The 25,555-nt window shown below is 34.1% G+C and overlaps 1 protein-coding gene across 1 annotated transcript in view; it reads left to right on the plus strand.

The window, feature by feature from the left end:
• The first annotated feature begins 1,617 nt into the window (after positions 1 to 1,617).
• LOC111085506 overlaps positions 1,618 to 25,555 on the plus strand; it is a 33,045-nt gene continuing 9,107 nt past the window's right edge. Inside the window, exons 1-5 of the mRNA XM_022384397.1 lie at positions 1,618 to 1,740; positions 15,691 to 15,797; positions 20,136 to 20,253; positions 20,669 to 20,722; positions 22,606 to 22,729. Coding sequence (XP_022240105.1) covers positions 1,618 to 1,740; positions 15,691 to 15,797; positions 20,136 to 20,253; positions 20,669 to 20,722; positions 22,606 to 22,729 — 526 coding nt within the window. The remainder of the gene's footprint in view (positions 1,741 to 15,690; positions 15,798 to 20,135; positions 20,254 to 20,668; positions 20,723 to 22,605; positions 22,730 to 25,555) is intronic.

The following is a 25,555-nucleotide window of genomic DNA, read 5'->3' on the forward strand; positions in this document are numbered from 1 at the left end:
CATTCTTCTTTCGTACCCGGCTCCTTCTTTGTCTAAATATATTATTAGAACGTCATATTAATTAAGGGTAAACGATTACTACTCACGAAGCAACATGTACTGCTCAAGCGATAACGGTATACAACACTCACTTGTTTCTATGACAACATATAGAAGCCAGTGGCCACCTGGTAATTTTTAGAGACACCCCATTTTTATAAAATTACGTTTGATTAGTGTATAAATAACAAAAGTGTCCATCAAAACGTTTAACGTGCGTAGTTCTTTTAATCCGGAAGATAATTGTATTTTTATTTTTGTGTGTTATTTGAAGCATCAATGATGCTTATTGCTTCTTTATAATTACCATTAAATCTTCAGAGATGACACGAATTATAACTTCAGCTTCGCATGGAAGGTTATTTTCAGACAAAGATATGCGAATCTAACAGGCCTTCAACCACCAGTTATTAAAACGTATCGTAAGCAAATCAAATCATAGAACACATTTTTCACATGTATGTTACGACACACATTCCAGTGTTTCGAAAGAAACGAGAGACTTCAATATACGACATTTACTTACTGAAGTAAACTATTTATCTTTCAAATAACAGTAAAGAATGTCTGTTACTGGCCATATCATACGTTCCACGTGTGTGGCATTTTTTGTATTACTGTGTAAATAACTTGACTGAGTAGTTTCGCCTGTATAACTTTTTTGCAAACTCTCTTATCAATGGAATCTGTGTGTAGTAGTTGTCTTTGCCTGAAGCTTTAACACAGATGTTTCGTATTAAAAGTTTCAATAACAGCACTTGCAAAAATTAAACTATAAGGAAAACTGAGTTTTGCAAACTCTCTTATCAATGGAATCTGTGTGTAGTAGTTGTCTTTGCCTGAAGCTTTAACACAGATGTTTCGTATTAAAAGTTTCAATAATAGCACTTGCAAAAATTAAACTATAAGTAAAACGGAGTTTACAATGTTTCGTTTAAAGAATGAGTTTCTATACAGCATAGAAATAAGACAATTTCGAGGTTTTCCTGTTGCATTTTGAATTAAAAAATGGTATGACTTATTCCTTTGGTCTTATTGAGCTTTTCTTTGCGTTGGGTAGTTTTAACTACACCAGTATGTTATCTCAAATTTTACAATTTTTCTCATCTTTTGAAATAAAAATTATTTTGGAAGCATGTCTTCACTCTAAATATTCACTTCGTATTCAGGGGAATAATTATTGGATTCGTTTTATTTTTATGATGCATTCAGAATATAGATACGTATATATTTTTTGCAGTCATGCACATATGATCAACTTACAGATTTTTTTTACCTAATATTTTGTGTCTGTGAATGATTTTTGCAACATAAGTAAAGGTTTTAAGTGTTTTTCTTCTTTATAATAATGCTCTTCCAGTGGCACAGCGGTATGTCTGTGGACTTATAACGCTAGAAACCAGGTTTCGATACCCGTGGTGGGCAGAGCACAGATAGCTTATTGTGTAGTTTTGTGTCTAATTACAAACAAACAAAGAAACTCTATAATAATGTAGTATTTCAAGCAAGACTGATTCCATTCAGAGCGACAAGACTTGCAGTTCACAGTGGGCCGATCAAGATCAGCAACTTGACAACATGTTCATTCCTGGTCCACAGAAAGCCGATCATTATCAACCACTTGACAACATGCTCACTTCTGGTCTACAGTTGGCCGACCATTATCAACGACTTAACATTGTGCTCACCTCTGGCTTACTTGTGAGTCGATCAGATACATGTTAACAAATTTACATATACACAAATTTATATCGGTTCCGCAATACGCTACCTGGTGGTTTGAATCAAGTAACATCTTAAGCCGAACGAAGAAAATAATTTTATTATTTACATACACTTCAATAACGTGTAACACAACACGTAAAGACTTCAGTATTCTCTGCTCAGCAGAGAACGAACCTTGCGAAGAAATGAGGCTTTGTTAACCAGACATTAGGAACCAAGTCTTAAATTTACCTCTTCGTCTTTTCCAATATACTTAAAATTATACGTATTCTTTGTGATGAAAGTGGGACAAGATACTCACTTAACTCCACTACCAATCAAGTAAAAATAAGTTCTTGAAGGTAATGAACTTAAATGGTCATCCTTTTATGCAACCTGCTAACTGCTATTTTCGAAATGCGGCCATGAGAATATTGGTATGAAGCACCACAGACAATTTCAATGCACGGCCTTAATCAACACCATACTTGAGTTCATTACTCAGTCACTTACACCTGTATCAGGTTGCTTGATGTATTCCTTTGTTTTCGTTTCAGATCGCTTAAAATGAATGTAACAAAGAAAACAAAATTTGTCTTCAGTAGGAATTAGACCCATGACCACCTCACTCCCCAATAAATAAAGACTAAATTTCTGACCAAATTTTTCTGCTTTCATTAGCTTTTGACTCATTTTTATCACAGCAGCATAGTTCAGTCTTTTATTGAGAAACAATTTACTACCAGTCCAGTCCGTTTGTACAACAGGAAAACGTGTACTTCAGAGCTATTGCAACAATTCTCCCTTGATGTCGTGGCTTCTGAGTTGCTGCAACAATTCCCCCTTGATGTCGTGGCTTTTGAGTTGCTGCAACAATTCTCCCTTGATGTCGTGGCTTCTGAGTTGCTGCAACAATTCTCCTTTGATGTACTAGCTTCTGAGTTGCTGCAACATTTCTCCATTAATGTTGTAGCTTCTGAGTTGCTGCAACAATTCTCCATTGATGTCGTAGTTTCTGAGTTGCTGCAACAATTCTCCATTGATGTCGTAGCTTCTGAGTTGCTGCAACAATTCTCCATTAATGTCGTAGCTTCTGAGTTGCTGCAACATTCTCCATTGATGTCGTAGCTTCTGAGTTGCTACAACAATTCTCCATTAATGTCGTAGCTTTTGAGTTGCTGCAACAATTTTCCTTTGCTATCGTGGCTTTGAACTTTCTGAATTGTATTTGCAGCGTCCTGATTTTCACTTTATCAAAATGTTGTGCATAACCTTCTTTTGTGTCATACCAATATTAGTCTTTTAAGGCTTGTTATTGACTTCAATTTTCAACTGCTAAAACGTTTTAACCTTCCATCTTTACAGGAGCTGTTGATATAGAGAGCCTGCCGAGAAACGTATTAGAATACGATGTAATGTACGTGAGTGTATCATTATTAGATCTCAGTTCATCTTCATCAAGTCCTATTTAAGATACACACACGTGCATCAAAACTTTGTCTAAGAACGAATAATTAGGAAGGGTTTCATATCAACAAATTCCAGTGTTCATCTTTTCAATCAAAAACAAAACTGCATCTAATTACTGAAAACTCGTAACAGTCCAACTTCTACTTAAACTTTGTTATAAATTATTCAAAGGCTCTTCAAAACCTCGTATACCATACGCTCTAAGAAAATTATTGAAGGCTTCATTCCTTTTTGCTCATAATTATGGTACATTTTACACCAATCAAGAACAAATACTTTACACCCTTAATGAACTATATGAACTTAGATCAACTAAAACTACTTGACCAGAGAAAACTTACAATATATAACTAATTTGCTATAAAACAGTTGTAACTATTATTAAACTACTGGATATATGATAGTTTCATTTCTGATCGAATTATTTCACTACTGACATCTTGACATATTACGTTATTTTAATTCAAGCAATTTTTATGTCTATTTAAGCTAATTAACACAAGTACGACCGAAACGTTCTTAAGTGGTTTTAATTCACTCAGCTTTATATTTTATTTGAAGTATTTCACACAAACGTTATGTTTCACCAAACGGTTTTAGCTCGTACTAAACTATTCCTCTCCAGCCTTATTTACATACCTTGTTAAAACGCTTATAACCAGTTCATATGACCATTTTATAATTTATTTGATTATATATCTCTAAATATTTTTAGCCCATATTAAAGTATTCGTCTTGAGACAGCTTCAGCCATCATCAAGCTACTACTTGTCTCGAAACATCTTTAGCCCTTGTTAAATATTTGTTGTCTAGAGACGGTTTTAGCCCTTATTAAACTACTTATCTCGAGACAACTTTAACCCTTATTAACCTATGTGTACTAAGATAGATTTAACCCTTTATTAAACGTTTTGATCTAATACAAGTTTACATCTTATAAAGCTGTTCATCCCAATTAAACAGCTTCTACCCTCATTGAACCTTTTTATTTTGTACTTTCGCATTCAAAGTAGAGTTCATTCAGGGTTTTCTCGCCATGCAAGAAGGAACTGCATGTTTAACTCTTGTTCCGCCGTGTTTATGACATTATCGGGTGGATTTTATGAAGTAGTAGATTAAGTTTTATATGAAACATGAAGGTTTACGAAACTTTCAACTTTCACTAAATCGAAGGTTTATCTGAAAAATGGACAAACCACCTTATTAACTGTCACCAGTACCTCGATTAATATACATGTTTTTGTACAATTACTCAACACAGTGGTAGGTTTTCTCTTATTAGCTTTAAATGACCTTTCGAGAAAGTATCACATGTAAATATTTTCTAATCTGCAAACCTCTAACCTATGATTATTTCACACACCGGTATATCTGACTGTTCAAACATATTCAGAAATTCAATATTTGTTAAATACACAATAAAATGTTCACAATGCTAATCCTGAAATGGTTTTACTGAAACCTGTTATTGTTGTTGTCTTGCACATTGAAACTATTTTTAACGAAGGTGTTGCATAGAGTGATGTGAAATTGTTGTTAGTTTACAACAACTTATATACATTATCTATCTATCTTTATGTATGAAAACAAACAACAACAATAATCGAGATGTTTTAGCAAAGTTCATCCCACACTCATGCTTCTTTACATCAAGTATTAATTGTCTTATTACCTGAATCATTCATGTTGATCACACCTGTACCAGACTTTTGGCATACGATAACTCAAACAAATGAATCAAAGTTAACTTTAGCTCATCTTCTATAAGGATCGTATTGTAAATAAACGTATTACTTCTACATTTATTGTACTGGTAACTTTCAATAACATCACGCAATTTTAACCTTAAAAACACGAAAAACAATGAATACCAGTTACTGATAAACTGGCCACAAAGCAATACATTACAACGTATTTGGGTAATATGAGCTGGTGGTTTTATGCCCCGGCCCCCAAAGATCTATTACATTCTCTAACAAAATTGAGAATGACATTATGTGGGAGTAGTGCACCGAGTAGGTGAGCACTCCGTAAAAGAAATAAATATCCAAGTACACCAGGTCGTTAACCTCTAATAGGTCGATATCATTCTAATGTATATAAACATAAACACTAGTTTTCTGAGAAAAGATACGTCATTTAGTATAGTCACACTTACAAACACACCAGAAATGAATGATCAACAGCTTCAGTTAATCAACTGATTAAAGCAGATTTTAATGTTGGAAAAATAATTCATCAGGTAGAGATAGTTGCAAAAGGTTAAGATGTAGAACATTGTTAACCTCGTTTTTACATTTCAGGCAGCTTACTTTTTTTTTGCATTTAATAACTCTGCTAATATTTTTCAGTGAACGTCAGTTTCAAAGAGATTCTAAACTAAAAGTTCATTAGTGTAGCATTAAATAAGGGTTAATTTTTTTGATATGCAATCAAGGCAATTTTTTCTTTTAATTTTTCACTTTCCAGAAGTTTGTTTGTTTGCTCTGCCCACCACGGGTATCGAAACCCGGATTCTAGCGTTGTAAGTTTGCAGACATACCGCTGTGCCACTGTTGAGCTTCCAGAAGTTTAAGACGAATGGTCAGTGTCATGATGAAAATATATATTCTCTTCAGACCTGATAATTTTTTCTAAAATGCTACTGACGTCGCTGTAGAAGAAAACCTTGTTTAACTTGCCTTTGTTTATTCATAACTATAAGTTAATTAGTTTTATTGCCAAATTTTCAGTATCACTTCTTAACAAATCTAATTAACGTAAATACCTTTGTAACTAACCTACACATATTTATAGTGAAATGTGACTAGAAACAAGTATTTTGGATTTATAAATGCATCAGCCTTTTTTTTCTTCCCAACACCGTATTGTGTAAGATGAAACAAATGTTTAATAATGGCTGTTTGATTTAGTTTAGACACAATAGCGGCATGGTGATATTTGCACCCCGTTCAACCAAAAAATACTATTAGTACGTTATTGTTATGAATAATGAAACGTTTTGTTTGGACGTGGCATATTTCTCGTGCTTTGTATTATCCAATATAAAAATAGTCACCAATCCACAAAATTGGTTCAATTCCTGTAGCAATTTCATGTAATACATTTATTGCTCAAACACCAACTTGATATACAAGTGAGTAGTGATTGGCTGTTTGCGAAATTTCTATAGTAGTGTCTTCTTTTCAGTAGCTGAAATTTTCCTGTAAAATTTTATAAATTTTAAGCATCTATTCACTGGAAAGCAAGAAAATTCATCTATTTATCTCCTTCTATTTTCTCCATGGAAAAGACGCTGATTTCCCTTGTACTGCTTTTTAGCCTCCTCATTGCGTTCATTGAAGTTGAGTATCGATACACTGTGTGAAAAACGAGAAAACATTCTTAAAAATTTTCTGATCTTGTGAGATAGCGAATTCTATTTTTATTTTGTTATGGTTTTGTTTATCGTTAATTTATTGTTCCTTCTATCGTTTAGTTTACCTATAAATTTTCAGTTACATTTAAAACGCTAACTCACTTTCTGATAATCACGTTTATTATGAGTAAATATGCATGTATTATGAGACTGATATCAGTTTCCCCTAGAGGTGATGTACAGATATTATTAATGTTGTACAGGAGTACGCAAATTACGGTTACCTGATTTGTAACCTCGTGATCTAACAAGTGAATAAAAATCCTACATTGAGTTGTAACAAGTTAGTTCACGAGATATAGCTCAAGAGTATTATTGCTGATTATTATTCGATGTTGTTAGTGACCTTGTAGCGAGAGTGTACGCTGATTCTGTGACTTCATGTGTTTTCGAACAATTGTTATTTGACTTAATGGAAAAAAGCTCCGTAAGCTACTCTGCCTTTAGGTCTCGCAAGCTCAAAAGCCAGTTATGGACTAGACCGACGGCAGATAGTCAATACCACCCACCACCAACTCTTAGGCTACTGTTTACCAACGAATAGTAGAATTGACCGTCACATTAAAACTCCACCATGGCTTAAAGAGCGAGCATGTTCGGGAACGGTATTCGAACCCGCCCCTCAGACTGCAATCCGTTTCATAAAGGCCGGATTCTTTACAGTAGGTGCCTGTGACTTGTTGGTGATAAATTTCAGCAATAAACAGACAACACACAATCCACTGGTTTTAAAATAATATACTCAAAACAAGTCAAACGTATGTACAAACATTCGTTACACTATTGTTTGCTACAGTTGAATCTAGAGTTTTAAATAATTCTCTTTCATCAAAAGTCCACACAGACTAATTCAGTTATTTTATAACCCAATTGAAAATACGAATTATTTCTTCTCTCCTCTATTATCACAATACAATCAGTGATAAATTCACTATCGTTACCCCATGGGTTATCACAATTGTATCCATAGCCTTAAATAATCCTCTTATACGTCAAAAGTCCATACAGGCTGGTTCAACTACTTTAGAACCCAATTGACGAGACGAATTATTCCTCTCAATCTCTGTTGTTACAATACAATCTGTGAAAGTCACTTCCAAATCACTGATTACCACATTTGTATCCAGAGCTTTAAATAAATGTCTCCTTTTCGTCAGAGTCCACAGAGGCGGGTTCAATTACTTTAGAACACCCTTTGGCAAGACAAATTATTCTCCTCTATATCTGACTACATTGCGAATTGTGATACTTTAACTTTAAAAATCGTCCATTACGGATAAACTAACAATCACGCAGTCTAACTTCACTTTCACTAAATTTCTTCTTACTTATTTTCTCTCGATATCTGCATGTATTTATAACAAGTGACAGAAAAATCTAGAAATATCTAACCCTCTAGTAACAACAGTATTAAATATAACGAGAAAACTTAGAAGCTTTGGGTAAAATTACGTCAACAATATTAGAAAAGCCTAGTACAACAATTAAACTACATACATAACAAACGACTCGTGCAAAGTTACGTAACGACAATTGTCATAACTATCGCTTTTAAAATAATCAACTTTAACATTCTTGTTACAAAAACTAAATAGTCATTAAATATGAAACCACTAAATAAACTAAATAATAAGTCTTAACCTGAACAGTCTTGTATATCCAACAAGTGCCCTAACCCTAATGGTCCTCAATAATGCGTATGCTAACCACATGGGCCAACTTTTCGGACTTATCACGTAATTGTGTGTGGAATATTACTACTAAAACATTTGTTGGTTATAGCCTGTTTTAAGTACAGAAAAACGCAGATCGGCAACGGTTGAAAACGTAGTTTAAGCTTCACTTACAAACCTTCTACACGTGCAAGCCCACCTGCAGAAATCGTTTTATTACATTCTATCATATCGTGTTCGTTTCTATGATATATCTTATTTGTTTGTCATACATATTGCTTCTACAATTTTAAAGTTATGGTTTCGACAAAAGATGAAAAAGGTATACCTAAGATGTGCCAACGTTATATATAAGTGAATTGAGTAAAATAGATATTTTTGTCATATTGAAGCCCAAAGACCATGATAACTTCAAAGTCCAGTAATTATAAAAAAATATATAATTAACAATAGTTTTGATACGAAGTAACGCACCTTAGAATATGCGTGATTGCTATACTGTTGTTCTGCTCGGATTGTGCTTGTACGTGCATGAACTTTCAATATCAAATTAAAATAACAATGAAAAACTACCTTCAAACTTTATTAACGTTCAGATGAAAACTGAGATAAGTTAATCTCGTAAATGAATGTAGGATCTCAAAGATCGAACACAAACTTCCGCTTGCTTAAACCCAGTGTAATCTAAAATAACGCGTGAAAGTGTTCCAACCAATCTATTAATACTTCAACAGCTTATATTATGATATTAGTATCACCACGGGGTGTAACTTTGTTTCAAAAGTGATGGAAGGGGAGGGGGAAGCAAGATTACATACGATTTACAGGAACACGATACCAAACTACCTTTCTCTGAATACTTATCTGACGTTGGCGTTGAGTCCTAGTGCAATTGATAAATAATTGAGCCTTCAATGAAACGTGAAGAGGATCTCCCCCACACACAATAAGGTATAAAAGTCCCCCCGTTTTTATGTAAATTACAATTATGATTTGTTATTATAACCAATGAGACAGTGCTCATTTTCGAAGTAAGGGGTCGTCACCATCACCCTCGCCCTTTCCCCCTGACAGAACAGCTAATTAACAAGCTGGTTATTTAATATGGCTACCGTGTTTACTAATTAATTAGAAATTCATAAAATCATTGCTTGTTTCACATTATTATAAAGCAGTAGTATATGCAAGATGAGACAGCTTTCGGCTAATGATACAAAGTAAATTTTATGTAAAGCATTTCATATTAGAGACATGATAAAAATCCCATTGGTCCATATTTGGATGTATAAGGAAAATAATCTGCATTTGAAATAAAGGAGTGGCATTACCGCTGCAGATGAAGTAAAGGAGTGGCATTACCGCTGCAGATGAAGTAAAGGGCTGGCATTACCGCTGCAGATGAAGTAAAGGAGTGGCATTACCGCTGCAGATGAAGTAAAGAAGTGGCATTACCGCTGCAGATGAAGTAAAGGGCTGGCATTACCGCTGCAGATGAAGTAAAGGAGTGGCATTACCGCTGCAGAGTAGTAAAGGAGTGGTATTACCGCTGCAGATGAAGTAAAGGAGTGGCATTACCCCTGCAGATGAAGTAAAGGAGTGGCATTACCGCTGCAGATAGGGTAAAGGAGTGGAATTACCCCTGCAGATGAAGTAAAGGGATGGCGCTCCTTCGCGACCCCGCAGGACTACTCCACTGGCTATAACTGATGTTTGTCTTTCACGTGAAGTTATTATTGAAATAATTTTATACGGGAACAGTACATTGTTGTTCTACTCGTAACTTATTGGTCAATTTTAATCTTTAGGTGCTTTTATTACAAAAATAACTACAACTATCGATCCTAATATTGACAAGTTATTCGTAGAAAAGGATTAATATAATACGTTTCTCATCCCACTTGCACCTGGTTTTAAAGTTTCAAGTTAATTCGCGTGTCTAAGCAAACAGGAAGGGAAAGGTATCACGTGATAGAAGTTTTATTTATATATTTTTTGATATATTCAAATTGAAACTTGCATCAAAAATATGAAACCTTATAACTCGAGTGCCTTCGAAATGTGGATCTTTCTTCTTCAGGGCAAACTGGGATTGTGCTTCGTGTATATTACAGCATCGACGACAATGTCGTAATTCTTTTTTGCAGAAGCTAACTTAATGGATGGAGTCTCTCTCTTTTTTTGTTTAACAGCATGAGGTCAATATTGCTTGGTGGAGCTGTCTTCTATTGAGTTAGGAATTCACTCTGCTTGATCGACATCATGCATACAAAATCTATGATTTCATGCACACGCAATGTATTGTATTCGTAATGATCGGAAGCTAATTACTTTAATTTGCAGTGATAAAACTGCTGGATTTTTTCCCATTCCAAGGGAAACCGGAACTAATTTTATATGTTTTTTTTTTATCGTGTCCTTAAATAAAAACTTCAGTTGACAACGGTTTATTTTATATATTCACATACAGTAGTGTATGTACTTATAAAAACATATGTTAAATCATTGGATCTCACATACTTTCAAATAAATATCTTACGTTTCAACTAAAAGTCACTTGTGAGACCCAGTAGGGTTCTTTTTTACATCCAGTCACCCGGTGGGACAGTGGTAAGTTTTCGAATTTACAACGCTAAAATCAGGGGTTCAATTCCCCTCGGTGGACACAGCAGATAGTCCGATGTGGCTTTGCTATAACAAACCACACACACTTGTTACATTCAAAATAAGTACTTTGAAGAAACAATTAAATTACCAAGTCATATAAGTGGATACTAAATCAGTCAGTAAAATATCCTATAAAACAAACTTCCAAGTCGGATAAATGTTACTATTAGGAAAGAAAACTAAACATAATCATATGAGACTTCAGTCCAAAGAGTGTTAATAAAGTTGGTGCACATAAGACGATTTTTCTTGATTGCACTCGAGATAGGGATACTCATTACTGATTCATACACTGCACCCACGTCTTTGCACAAGCAATATGCAACTATTCTTTAAAATTCATAAACGTTATCCATGTTTCCCCAAGAGCGAAATGGGAACATTCTCTAAAGCATATACACTGCATTCCCGTTTTTACAGGAGCAAGATGGGACCACTATTTACAATTCGTACACTGCTTGTTTCTTATGGATTCGCGCAAAGCTACAGGAGGGCTATCTGCGCTAGCCGTCCCTAATTTTGCAGTGTAAGACTAGAGGAAAGGCAGCTAGTAATCACCACCCACCGCCAACTCTTGGGCTACTCTTTTACCAACGAATAGTGGGATTGACCGTCACATTATAACGCCCCCACGGCTGAAAGGGCGAGCATGTTTGGCGGGACGGGGATTCGAACCCGCGACCTACAGATTGCGAGTCGAGCGCCCTAACCACCTGGCTATGCTGGGCCTCCGTACACTGCACCCACATTTTTTTCAAGAGCAGAATTGTGGTAAATGTCCCCCAGAGCAAAGAATAAAAAACAAGTTGCTGTTTTGAATTCTTTGTTTTTTGTGTTTTGCGTACCATCTACCTCAGAATTTTTTTTTCTTCATAACTTTCATCGGAACAGTTTTCTCTGCCAATAGCCAATACTTTATAGATTAATATACATCAGTGTATATTAACAATATATCTGTCATATTTATTGCCTTTGTCACATTTCACATAATAAATGGCATGTATACGTACTCTATGGCTCTATGTGTGCTCCACGTAGCTTTAATAATTAAAGTGACATTAAGTAATTTATATAATTAGAAAAAGTTGCTCAGAAAGTCAAAAAATCGATTTTTGTTCCCACATTTCGAAAGCTACACGGGACTCTCGTCCTCACCTTCTCGTCAGTGAGATGTGAAGACCTGATCACGTGCTAGTACTCACATCGCCATCTATACAGGAGTTTTCGATTTATGTGCACCGTAAAAACTTGCCACAGTCTCCCCTACTGTTAACGTGTATTCAATTATTGACGTCAGTAAAGTTGTCGTGTTTGTGTATTCATACTAGTGTGATATCCTTTGCCACAGCGGTAAGTCTGCGGTCTTATAACGCTAGAAATCAGGTTTCAATACCCGTGGTGGACACAGCATAAATAGTCCGCTGTGTAACTTTGTGCTTAATTACAAACAAATATGATATCTTCCGTAAAAATGTCTTTAAAGTATGAAGCTTAAAGTTTAATCCTCTAAGTTGAGAAAATCAACTTTAGAGAACTTTCATCAGTTGTATGAAATCAATTACAGATAAAATACAAAACTTTGCAAACACAGTACCCACTTCGCTAAAATCGCAGTTTCGTTATATCAGAAACCGCTAGACAATGTTTGATCACTGCATTAACAGTATTTATGCCAACGTGCTTCGGCGGGATTTTGTCCAAATGCCCGCTTTTTACAAACAGTTTACTTATACATCTCTTCACTGATCCGTCGAACCCTTCTTAAAATTTCTGCTGGTATATTATTAATTATGAGAGTGAAACGATATATTGTTGATTGTATTTAGGAGGAACCTATATTGCCATAATGATATCAAAAGAAATTACAAGTAACTCATTAACACATCTAAAAAGGCTAAAAGTAAAGTTACGCCTAAAAGTATAGTTACACCTAAAATAAAAGTAAGATAGGAATGACTTCATTGAAACCTTTTCGGTGTTAGTCAAATTGTAGTTTCTAAGATATATAAACTTAAGTTTAGATTGGTTACTAAAGTTAGGTTGAAATACTAATCATTAGAGATGAAATTATGGTAATATATGAACATAACTTGGTTTACGTTTAATTCCAGTCAGAGAATATAGAACTGTGGTGTGCTCAGGTGCACTGATAACCTTAGCAACAGTAGCTGCAATAACTAGAAAACCGAAAAAAAATCAAGCATTTGAATTCCTTCCTGACTGAGTTAACGAAAACAGACTGGACACATTGTATAAAACAGTAAAAAAAAATCCATCTTTATTTACTTTTAGGCAAGATAAGGTGCAACTCAATGCACGTGACGAATGAGCAGGTCGATGAACAGCACCTATCTAGATCATAGAAATCCTGAGAAAAAAGTACTGGGAATCCTCGAGAAAGTCTGAAGAAATCTGATATCTACTGAGATAACTAGGGATAGGCCAAATATCCAATCTGAAAGGGTCAAATACTGCACTGTCTGATGAAACCCAATCTATCTGGATATTCATTTTGTGATATATCATATAGCAGTTCAATCAATAGCTTATCTCACAGTATTTTGCAGGCATGATACTACTTGCACATGCACCACAAGTAATTAATATTGCCTCATCTGCCTCATTAGTGTTTTCTATTAGCTTTAACAAATGGTAGTGTTTTCTCCAGTTTTAAAGAATGGGAGATCTGGTAGTTGTAATACAGATAGTCTTTATGTAGTCTGAACAACCACCATCCCGTTGTGTTTCCACTGTAGGCCACAGGTGGTTATAGTAGCACACAACAGCAACAACAAGCATAATCCTAACAACTAGCTTGGTAGGAGGTCGGGGGTATAAAATACTGTAACCCGCCACCACGTGTCACATTCCCTTGAAGGACCTACAGTGGCCGCTCACTCGTGCTAAACAGAACATCTAAAAATAACAGTTAAAAACAACAATGATTTATAGCACATCCACGTTCGGTTATCTGCTGTATCCACAGTGGAAAATTGAACCCCGAATGTTACCGTTGTAAGTCCGTAGATTTACCGCTGCCCCCCCCCCCCGGAGGACAATAAAAATGATGAAGAAACTAATTTAACACTGTGCTATAATATAGTGTAGCTCATGCCCGAGGAATATTATAAATATCTATGGCCAAATATACTATCCAATCCGAAAATATCCAAATCAGGTCGGATATGAGGAGCGAAAACTATTATTTGTCCCATCCATAGAGAGAACCAACAACTATTATTTGTATGAATATGGTCAGTTTTCTCAGTGTGCCGTCTATACTGACCAAAAGGAGGGCAGCCAATCAGCATTACCAAATACCCCAAGATATTTGTCCTGCTCTTTGGTCCGAATAACGAAACTGTCGCTTTTATAACACACCATACCAGAGTGTCTTCAGCGGCATCAGGGTTTGAATCGTGAATCCATATAACTGTTTTCAAGAAAAGTAGGTGTGATATAAAAGATGCCTGAAATCCCGATGAAAGTCGAAATTTTTAAAGCTTTTTTTTTAATTTCTCTGCAAAAATAGAGAGGAGATGACACGACCAACCGATGTTACTAGAGAACACATTGTAAAGGACACCTTTCGTAGGAGAGTTCAGGAAAACCCACAAATCATAACTCTAAAAGTGTGAAACTAGCACAAACAATAAGGTAGTTAAGCTCTACATGTTCACCCGAACGCTTGTATATGCGAACTTTTTCAAACAGTTAGGTGGAAAGAAAAAAAAAGCTGTTCATTTTTCTAAGCTAAAAGAGAGAAGTCCCTGGTGAGTCAACAGTAACTTTACAGACTTACAACGTGTCAAATCCGGGGTTCGATTCCCCGAGGTGCTCTGAGTGTAGAAAGTCCACTGTGCATCAACAACATATGAGATAAGAAATAGAGTAATTTCTCAAATATTATAGAACACATAATAACTTGATTTGACATATTCTTCACTTCCTAGTGTTTTAAATCGCAATTTCGACATCATCCCAAAAGGTACGGACAATTTTGAGTTTTTAGTTTATGCAGCAGTTCACAGAGAGTCCATCTGTATTTAAGAATAATTGAAATTTCCAAGAAATTAAAACTAAAAATTTTCGATTAAAAATATATATAATTTTTCGATTAAATATATATATAATTTAACCAATTAAAAAACTGATTATTACAAAGCAAGACAGACGTGGCCTAATGGTTAACGTGTCGGTCTGAGTATCGAAGCACCTAGGGTTCGAGACTTGATGGGCACGATATAAATATCATAGACCGTTATTACCATAGTTCCTTATTACGTCAGGTGTTGCTGGCTGAATGCCTTTCCTCTAAAAAGTTCTTCAATATTAGCCTGAATTCGTGGAGTCCCAGACCTGGCCGTTTTTGTTAAAAATTCAAAGGTGCTGTTCAGGTTGAAAATTTCAGTTCCTACATATAAAGCATAGATGTCTATATGATTTTCCAATGGTCATTTTGCCACACACATTCTAAACATGACTAATAAATGTTCATTTATTTGGAATAGTTCACATAAAATAACTTCTCTAAAATCAATGTTTACGATCAGTTTAATTTTAAGCAGTATCAAACTCTTAGAAAAACCTAATAACGTTATTAACACAAAATATAAATTTTTATTTATATTCTTCACTTGAATATTTTTGTTACTCTGCAAACTACCCTTTTAACTTCAAATAAAACGTCTTCTTACCACCGCACGTTCCCTTGTTTTTCAGCTAGTGGAAATACACATCTACCAAGTTCCCCGCGATCGCTGGATAGAACGTCAGAATATTGCCAAGACACAGGTGGTTCATTATGCTATATCCTCCGGTTTTGTGAGGTAAGTTACAGATTTTTTTTGTTTTAATCAGTATAATAACTTTATTCTTAAAGGAGCACGTGTGGACCTTGAAGACCAGATATATGACATAGAAAAATCTGATTTAAATAAACCAAATTAATAGCCTGTAGTCATCCCTTATTATTATTAGTTATTGTTTTTATCAGTGGCGTAAGATTGCCTCCGCAATTGCGGGTGAGCCCAAGCCAAAAGGAGGCCAGAATCAGCCAGAATCGTAACTACAGTTATAGGGAAATAAATGTAGGGGGGCCCATCTTTTGTAATTACGTCACTGGTTTTTATACTTATCATAATGCATTTTTTTTGTGCATGTGTATTTTCAGTCCCAGTTCTTCTTATGTTTAAATGACAGTTACGGTTTCCTGACTGTGAAACTTCAAAATTGTGTAACTAGTAGATAGAATATTTCATTCACGCATTTCTTTGTCCGTATGTAATTCTTGGTCGCTATATCTATTCGTCCGCCCCATCATTAATCAATTTTCTTTCTTTAAAAGAGTTTCATTCAGTTTTAAACCTCACTAGAACAATTGAAGGTCTCTCATCGATCGTCAGAAAGTAGCCACTTCTCTCAATTATCATGAACAAGTACGATAAAAAATTTGATAGATTTTGACTTTCAAAGAACTGTTTCCAAAAGGACAAATTTCACGTGCATAATTTATTTTAATATGAACTCTTTGTAACGTAAGACCTTTAAACAACTCTTTCTGAATATCGCATGAAAAATATATTCTTGAATTCTGTAAAAATAAAACTTGTGGAATCTTCGGACAAACAGTGAATTGTTGCTTGATATATTTTTGCTTAAGTTTTGATTACTTTGATTCTTTAGCGCAAGACTACAAAATAGGTTTCTGAATTTATTAATTATTATCTATATCCTTATTATAAGCAGGGCTTATATGTCACAAGCCAAGTCTTAAATCAAGGAAGGTGTACTTACCAATTTAGAATTAATGTTTTCTTTTACAGTATTTAAAAAAACGCCTTTATAATAGCGACCCCGTATAGATACGGAAAAGCTACAGAAGAAAAAGAAAAAAAACGCCTTTATGATTTTTCAACTATAAGTGGGAAAAATTATCTCTAGAAGCTGCTGAAACTTAACTAATTATTTGTGGAAACTAATGAAGCAAAACCAATTGCCTATAGCGGCTCATATAGTTTAGATAACTATTTGAAGCATGTGATAAAGCATGATGGATTGTCTCTGACAGATAAAAAAGTTGACACGACTTTTTGAAAAAAAAAGAGCTGGTTGTTAGTTAAATTAAAGCAAAATCTCACTTAGAGTAAGACATTGCATGACCATCAGTTTGACAAACAACGTTATCTCAAGATATTAGGTCATGTCGGCCTAGAAAATTGAGGTTAGTCCACCAAATACTAAGCTAATAATGTAAAATAATTTTCATAAATGTAAAACTTAATTTCAAAATTTCTAAACTTTCTTTCAACATTGTAACAATTACGATTTGATAAAACCGAGTATAAAAAACAAAAAATAGGTAACTATACTTACAAAATACATAAAAAAGTACCAGTTGTTAACTCCCAAGGTCCATATAACTTACCATTATACGAAACATGGATGTTCTCATTAGGTCAATGTATTTGCAGAAGTGCCCATTCACTGTCACAATCTTGCGATACAAATAAAAGGATGAAAAAAGGCACATATTCGGAGAATTATTTCAATGTTTTATTACTGATTCCTCAGATGAGCGTATAAGCAGTATAAGCAAAGCTTATGTAGTCTTCCCAAACAAAAGTAAGTGATCAAGGACAACCGATTTCTCGACTCCAGTTATGAGATTTTGATAAATTTGATTTCGAGTATAAGTTAGAAGAGCTTTGTTATTACATTTGTAAACAAATTTTTTAAATTTTTAATTATTTTTAATTATGCACAAAGCTATACAAGGGCTATCTGTGCTCTGCCCACCACGGGTATGAAAACCCGGTTTTTAGCGTTGTAAGTCGGCAGACATACCGCTGTGCCACTGGGGAGGGGGGGGGGCTTTATTATGTAAATCCAGTCTGGTGCTTTTCGTACTACAGTGTTTTATTCTGACATTAAATGCAATGCCAGAACGTCTAGGAATGGATTTAGAAAGAAAAAAAGTTACTGTTTAAGGTGACAAGTTCTTATACATGCCAATTAGCATTTGAAATGTTTATACTGACAATCCTAATTCCCGAATTCCGTTTTATGTTAGAAAATGTTGCGTCTGACTGGGTAATTTGAAAAAAAAAACTGCGTTGTTTAATGCAATTTTTACATGTTATCATTGAAAGCATAAAAATAGCCGTTTTACAGATTTCATTAACAAACTCCACACTGGTTTTCCAAGTGCGGCGAGAAGTAAGTCCTAGTTTTTGGAATACCGACTCATCCCAACTTATTTATCCATTTAAGCCTAAGTTAAAAACGATCAATGTCAGAAGTCATACTGCTTATGTTTTCAGATCAACTTCGGTATTCTGACTGTAAGTATAGGACTCAATTGATAAAATGTCAATCAATACGTTACTGTCAATTACTCATACTTCACAAAATTTCCCTATCATCCGTATTCCTTTTTAAATCACTATAAGTTCTTCATTCTTTAAGTTAATATAAACAAAAGCGTCCTTTTCCTTCCACGTGCTATTTTACTTACCATTCTTCTTTCTAACACTTCTTTCATCTTCTATTCTAATTACATGCCCAATCCATTTCTTATTTTGCTGTATTGTTTTCCCAACAAACCATCTCTAACACTTCTCCAATCGTGTTCTTTTCTATCTAACTGATTTTTCTTCATTCTCCGTCAAACCCACATTTCAAAACATTCTAATGTCATCTTTCTTCAAAGTCCATGTTTTCGCTACGTATGGTACCACACTGCATACAAAGGTTTTAATCAATCTGTTCTTCAGTGTTCAGTCCATATTTTTGTTAAAAGAAACTTCTTTTCCCATTGTACTTCTTTATTTTTTGACCATTTTACTTTGCTGTGTATAATACTCCACAAATGACAAAACTGTTTCACTTTATCCAGTTGTTGTCCTTCTACACAGATGTTCATTCTGCCACTTTTATTTCTGAAATCTTTGTAACATTTGTTTTCTTCACGTTAATATTCATCCCTATATACTTTCCCACATTTCATTTTTTCTACTAAAGTTTGCAGCTCTTCTCCGGATCATGCAACCAAATCTATATCATCAGACAACCTGACTGCTTTGGTTTTCTTTCCTCTATACTTTACAGTTGCTTCAACGTCCTCCCATGCACCACTGTTTGAGAGTAGAAATGGAAAAGCAGCGGTGATAACTAGTCTGACTTCTCTTCTTCCGAGTAATGAGCTGTTTCTAGTGGTTTATTTTTGACGTTTTGTAAGAACCAAGGAAAATTTAGAAATCTAGTAGAATATCAAAAATTCTATACTTGTTTGCTTCATTGGAAGAAAGCCTTACAAACCACATATATATTTGTATTAGGTGTAAAAAAAAACTTATCAAAGTACGTCCAATATGGGACTTGGGAATAGAAATAATGGGGTACCAAGTAAGTCCTTATACTAATAAAATGGTTGAACCATTTCCTTGGCTTGATCGACATAAGTGATTTATTTGCCAACTTAGTTTTTCTGATTTAGTATTGACATATTGAGAAAATCAAATATAGATGGGTTACAGACTTTAATAAGCGTTTTATCTTCTATTTATGATGTGTTTAATATTATGTATGACTTGAATTTTACAAACTTAAACTGTTTTGCACCTTTTTTTGCCAGTTCCAGCAAGGTAAAGTTTCTAAAATTACTTCATAGTACATAATATGTTGTGAATAAATTTTTACTAAACTAGATTACATGAACAATATAATCGTAAAGACGTTGCGATTGTTGTTCGCATTCTTAACTTTGTACGTTAACCCTCCATTTAACGGTTTATTTTTAAACCGTTTACTTCTGGTGAGGTCCACATATTACATCATATCGAACACATTTAAGTCTTCGTCTTCTACAACACTTAATTTAGACAAATCCACCCAAATAAATTGGGTGATTTCATCCATTTTTTATGTAAAATACAAACAAGAAATACAAGCAGTAATTATTGGAATTAACTACAATATTGGTTCAATTGAGCCCCCAAGCAATTTGGCACATAAATAGGTTTTACAAAACGTGTTTATAAACCTAACAACTTCTCTTGCCTTCGGGTGAACTTTTGGTAAGAAAATGATAAGAAAAAGTGTAATACATATATATATTGCTTAAGACTCAAAGCATATAACTACTCCGTTGTATTTGGTTGTTTCAGAGTGCCGCCTTACATCACACTGTCCGATTTAAGGACGGTGTTTCCGAAACAACTGTGCGAGGAAACACTTCCCGAGCATTACGTATTCCTCCGACGTGTTGGCAGGAATTTCACGCAGGTGCGTGGCTAACAATTTTATTTATTAAGTACAGTAATAAATAGCCTATTTAATAAAGAGCTTCTATAGCAGAAATGACTAAGTACTGTAATACGACATGTTGATTTTTTTCTTGTTTTCTAGATGATTAAAATGCTACGATATATTCATGTTTTGTATTTTTATATCTAAAATACGAAGTAATTACTGGAAAGTTAATGTGTTATATATATGTATAACACATTTTAATATAGTTTTTGTATAATTTTCAATGCTAATCGATTTTTACTATTTGATAATTAAAGTAATTTTATAGATTACTGGAGTATTTGGATTTTTCTTTCTTTGCGGTTATATTTATAAGTCATTCGTTAGAGTCATTAACAGAGTTAAACGTGTAAGGAATTTTTTATTCGATTTCTTTCTTATTTTTCAGGTTAAAAAGCTTCAAGAAAAAGAACTCAAAGTGAAATACTACATGCCACCATATGTAAGCAAGCATCTTTATGTAGTATGTTTATACAAGGTTTTTAGGTACCTTTCATTTATTCGTGAATTGTATTAGAAATAAGGTTTTACTATTTTACAGTTATCAAACATAAAGAGAGGTTTGAAAACTATCACTCCACTATTCCACTAAGACAGAACATAAAAGTCATGTTAAGTCACGCTCTTTATGTGATACTAGACGTGTAGCAGTCGCGCGTGAACGCATGTCTTCTTTTAAAATAATTAAATTTTTAGAAAAAGTATACAAACTTCTGTCTGTACTAAAGTTAAATCATCTAGAACATTAGAAACCTCCCTAGAAAACATGCATTCACTTCCTGCAAGTCCAAGTACCTAAAAGTAAAAAAATATGTTTAAAAATTAGCCCAATACACCATTACTTCCAACTTAGTATTCGTTTAGTGTGTAACATTTTCTTGTAAGAGTTAAGACTTTTGACCTGGAGTTAACGGGAAAACTTTTCAAGGTAAATTAATATTGTCCAAATACATGTATAATAGTCGAGCTTTACACTTAATTTGCCTGTTATTATAAATATGAAGCAGTGGTTAATGTAGGGTAGAATGCATGCCAACAAATAATAAATAAAAATATTAAACTGCTGTAAAACACCCTACTCTCACTTATCTGCTTATCGCACAAATATACATTTGGCTTTACTTTTATACTTCGGAAACAACAACCAGCGCCCTCCCAATCCAAAATACATGCATGCCAGGACCTTTTTCAAGCCACTTTAACTGAGTATAAGTTACTGTTAAACGACGAAAGCTGGAAAAGCATTATTAACCATTAGGCTTAAATTGTGTGATAAAAATCACGTAACCTGCAGACGTATTATTTTACACATTCCTCTTAATTTATACATGGCAGATTCAAAATCAGAAGCTTGTAAAAACAGCATTTCAAATCAATCTTTTGTCTCATACAACTCATTGCGAGAGGCAGTCGTTCAACCAAAACTGTTCATTTGGGTTGGACTATGAAAAACAAAATATTCTTTGAAGCACTATTTATACAATTTATTGAAAACAAGAAATTGAGTTAAAATGATATTTTTACACGCTTCTGATTTTGAATTCGAAATGTTGAAAATAAAACATTACACTGTTTACATTATTTTTATACCAAATTTTAGGCCTACGAAACTTTAGTAGCAATCAAAACATTCACCATTCCTTCATCCTGTGAAGTGTTTGTCTTTGCATTGTTTCACGTCATTTTGTCTTACTTATAGTGACAATCTTGGCTATTGTTATGTATCTGCTTGTTTGATAATTTCCCGTAAAATTTCTTTCCGAGAAACTTCAGCGATACAAGTCCTTTCTTAAATAAAACAGTTTATTCTTTCTCAATACAACTTTGCAATACAAAGAATTTCCACAGTCACTTTCACTTAAACACACGCTATAACTCACAACGATTCACGAACTTTACGTAGGGTCACTACCGCTCACTTGACTCAATTATCTGTCTCTATGTATGTCTATCTTCAATTATATCTACGCTTTATTTGCCGGGCTTATATACTAAAATAGAAGGCGCATAGAAAAGACTAGAGTTGCCAGGAACAGTCATGATCCTTCTAGAAACTCCAGAGCGCATGCTTCCAGCGTCATGTGACTTCAGCTGTCGTAACACTATGCATTCACTATCATGTTTTTATTTTCCTGGCTACTTCTTTTTTCGAGAAATGTAGTCTATTTTTTTTCCAGACAAATCAGATGTTTCAGTAAAGTAAAAAATTATTGACAGTACACAAGTGATTGTTTATTAAGTATATTTATATTAAGTAATTTAGTACACTTTCGTTTTCCTCTTCGATAGATTTCTAGGACTAATCAAACTTAAACTGTATTCTAGACATTCGATCCAGAGATTTACATAAAAGAAGGCCAGTACACAAAAAATTCCCGTTGGCCACTGGAAGAAGACAGTGGCTTTGATGAACTACTAGTCACAGGTCACAGGTCACAAGATGACAGTAGTAAGTTTTCTACCAAGGTGATTGTGAAATACCTTACCAATAAAGATAAACAGCATTTGTGGTAATTTTGTGATCATTGTACAACAACTACTACAAAAAACAATACTGAATACTTCAACGCAATAGCCAAAATCTTTTAAAACTGACTTATATAGAATTATTTTTTAATTAGTATGTTATACAATTCACTTAATCTATTCGATAAAATTTCATCGTTTTACAGATGTTTGGTTTAAAATATTTTACATATCAAATGAAACAGACGTTCAGCCGTATTGTTAGTTTGGTAAGAAACAAATACTATACATAATACACATAAAAATGACTATCGTACATACACTGGTCAAAACAATTAAGGCCCCAGCATGGTCTAGTAGTTATTGTACTGCAAGCGGATCTGAGGATCTCGGGTTCGAGACGTGATGTTATCAAACACACTAAGCATTTACACCTAGTGGGCTCGTTTTAAGAGTGGAATTCGATTCGCGACTATCAGGTCAAGAATAGCCGCTACAGGAGGCGAGTGCTGCCGATTGGTCCGCAGCTCAAACTATGGACAGCTAAGCTGAAGCCATAGGTGATCTCTGACTTAGCTGTTTAGCCCACCATGTGTATAAGGTTTTGTTCAGAGGAATGAAAGAACAAAACAAAGAATGATAAAAGTTTGTAATATTATAGTTATGACAACTCCAAACCATAGTTTTATAATAATATTAGTCACCCTCCACATCACAATTAATTTTTATGCAAATTTGTCATCTAATAATCACTCACATGATCTAAAATACAAATAATTGATCTCTCAGCCTATGTTCTTAAATAAACATTTGGTGTATGCTATTTTTACATCTTAACAGTTCATGAGATTTAATTTTAACCATGGCAACCACTGTTAATAAGGGTGGCCTGGCATTGATGTTTCATGGAGTCAAGTTGCTTATACATTCCTGAGGTTTTCCCGACGACTCCTCTGAAAAAGCCGTCTTCAATGCAACTTTATTGTTTCGAATCACCGACAGAAAACGAAGCCTCTCCAATAAGTACTCCCTACATATTGGATACGACTGAAATCCGATGAGCCTGAATGTTACTCTATTCGAACAATCTCTTCTTCTGCAGCACCCATGGGCGCTGGGAAACCGTCTTCCTCATATCATTAGATGGTTTATGGAAAGTCTGTATGGAGGAATGGTATGTTTTGGGCATAACAGCTTTAAGACGAAGTCTTTTGCAATAGAACTAAAATAAAGGGCTATTGTCAAGATTCACTATCGTCAGATAGAGTATGACCGGCCTAAGTGAGACTCTAAAATCGGTTTAATATAACGCACTCAATCTTTGTATACAGTACAAGCTACGATTTGTAATATTATAGCCATGCACTGTTACAAAATGGTGTACATTGTTTTGAGCAGCGTATTTCCTTTCTGTGTTAGTTTTTTTTGTCAATTTTTAGGTTATGTGACTTTTCTTCTGACGAATTGCTGGTTTCTTTCAGAAAATTAAATGCATTTTCATCTTTAAATTTTATAAAGCAATATTTAAAAAATTCACAGCTAATGTTTACATTTGTTAACTGATTTTCTAGAACTTTTTTCTTTTGTTCTGTGTAACAAAGTATTAATTTTGGAAAATCATTTTTAAAATATGTATGCTTTAACCTAGATGGATATATATATATATATACACACACACAATATTTGGAACATTGTATATTGTTATCAAAGGGATTTTATATGTTTTATAACTTATTTTTATACTTTTACACAAAGTTACACAATGACCTATCTGTGCCGTGCCCACCAAGTATATCGAAACTGGGTTTTTAGCATTATAAGCCTAGTGACTTACTGCTAAGCCACTGAGGAGACATTAGCAATGATGTGAGTTAACCATGTATATAATATTACTTATAATTAAACTCTCTGATATAGGAAAATAAAATTATAAAGAAATATAAATACACCTTTCATAATTAAATTAGCACAGACCTTCAAAACATTTGTAGTCAAAGTAGTATTTTTATTGCAACATTACTTCTTTAAATACAGGCTCTTAGTCCTAAACCATGATCAATCAGATTTCCAGTTAACTAATTTAAGAGAAAGCAAACAAATGCCAAGTATTAAGCTGAGATATCAGAACGTTCAATTTCAAAATAATACAAAAGACTTTTAATCGCAGACACCGAAATCTACAAGACCACTTGTCTTAGGCCTAATCTTATTTAAGCTTTTATTAAGAATGACCAATATTTGATAGAGATAAATTACCACTGTAACCATAGTTTAGTTAGGACAAAACTTTACCATACTAAATACTACCAGTAAATATATTTATAATGTTATTCTATGACCTAACGTTAGATCCTTTCATTGCGTGATATAAATACTATGTGGTAGGAAGACCGGAGGCCTCGGGGTCTTTTACAAAACTCCAACCCATTATAGTTTTTTTACAGATCGGTCAACATAAACCATAGCCAACTGCAATCTAAACAACAATAAACAAATCTTATTGGCCAAAACAAAAATTTTAAAATCTGCTTTTCAACTAATCATAATTTTAAAAAACACGTATCAGACAAATCTTTTTAATTAATGGAGATAATAAATTAAGAAAGCAACAAATATTTTTCCAGTTTTGCTTGTCTAGACATTTTATTTTACACTTTTAGCACATAGACTAACAACAATATCAGGTTATACTTTTGTTGCAAGCAACATAATATTGTTGCGTATCTGCTTGTTTGATAATTTCTGGTATAAATTCTTTCCGAGAAACTTCAGCGGTACAAGTCCTTTCTTGATTAACCCAGTTTATTCT

This window comes from Limulus polyphemus, unplaced genomic scaffold (genome assembly GCF_000517525.1).
Source record: "Limulus polyphemus unplaced genomic scaffold, Limulus_polyphemus-2.1.2 Scaffold434, whole genome shotgun sequence".
Classification (NCBI taxonomy): Eukaryota; Metazoa; Arthropoda; class Merostomata; order Xiphosura; family Limulidae; genus Limulus; species Limulus polyphemus.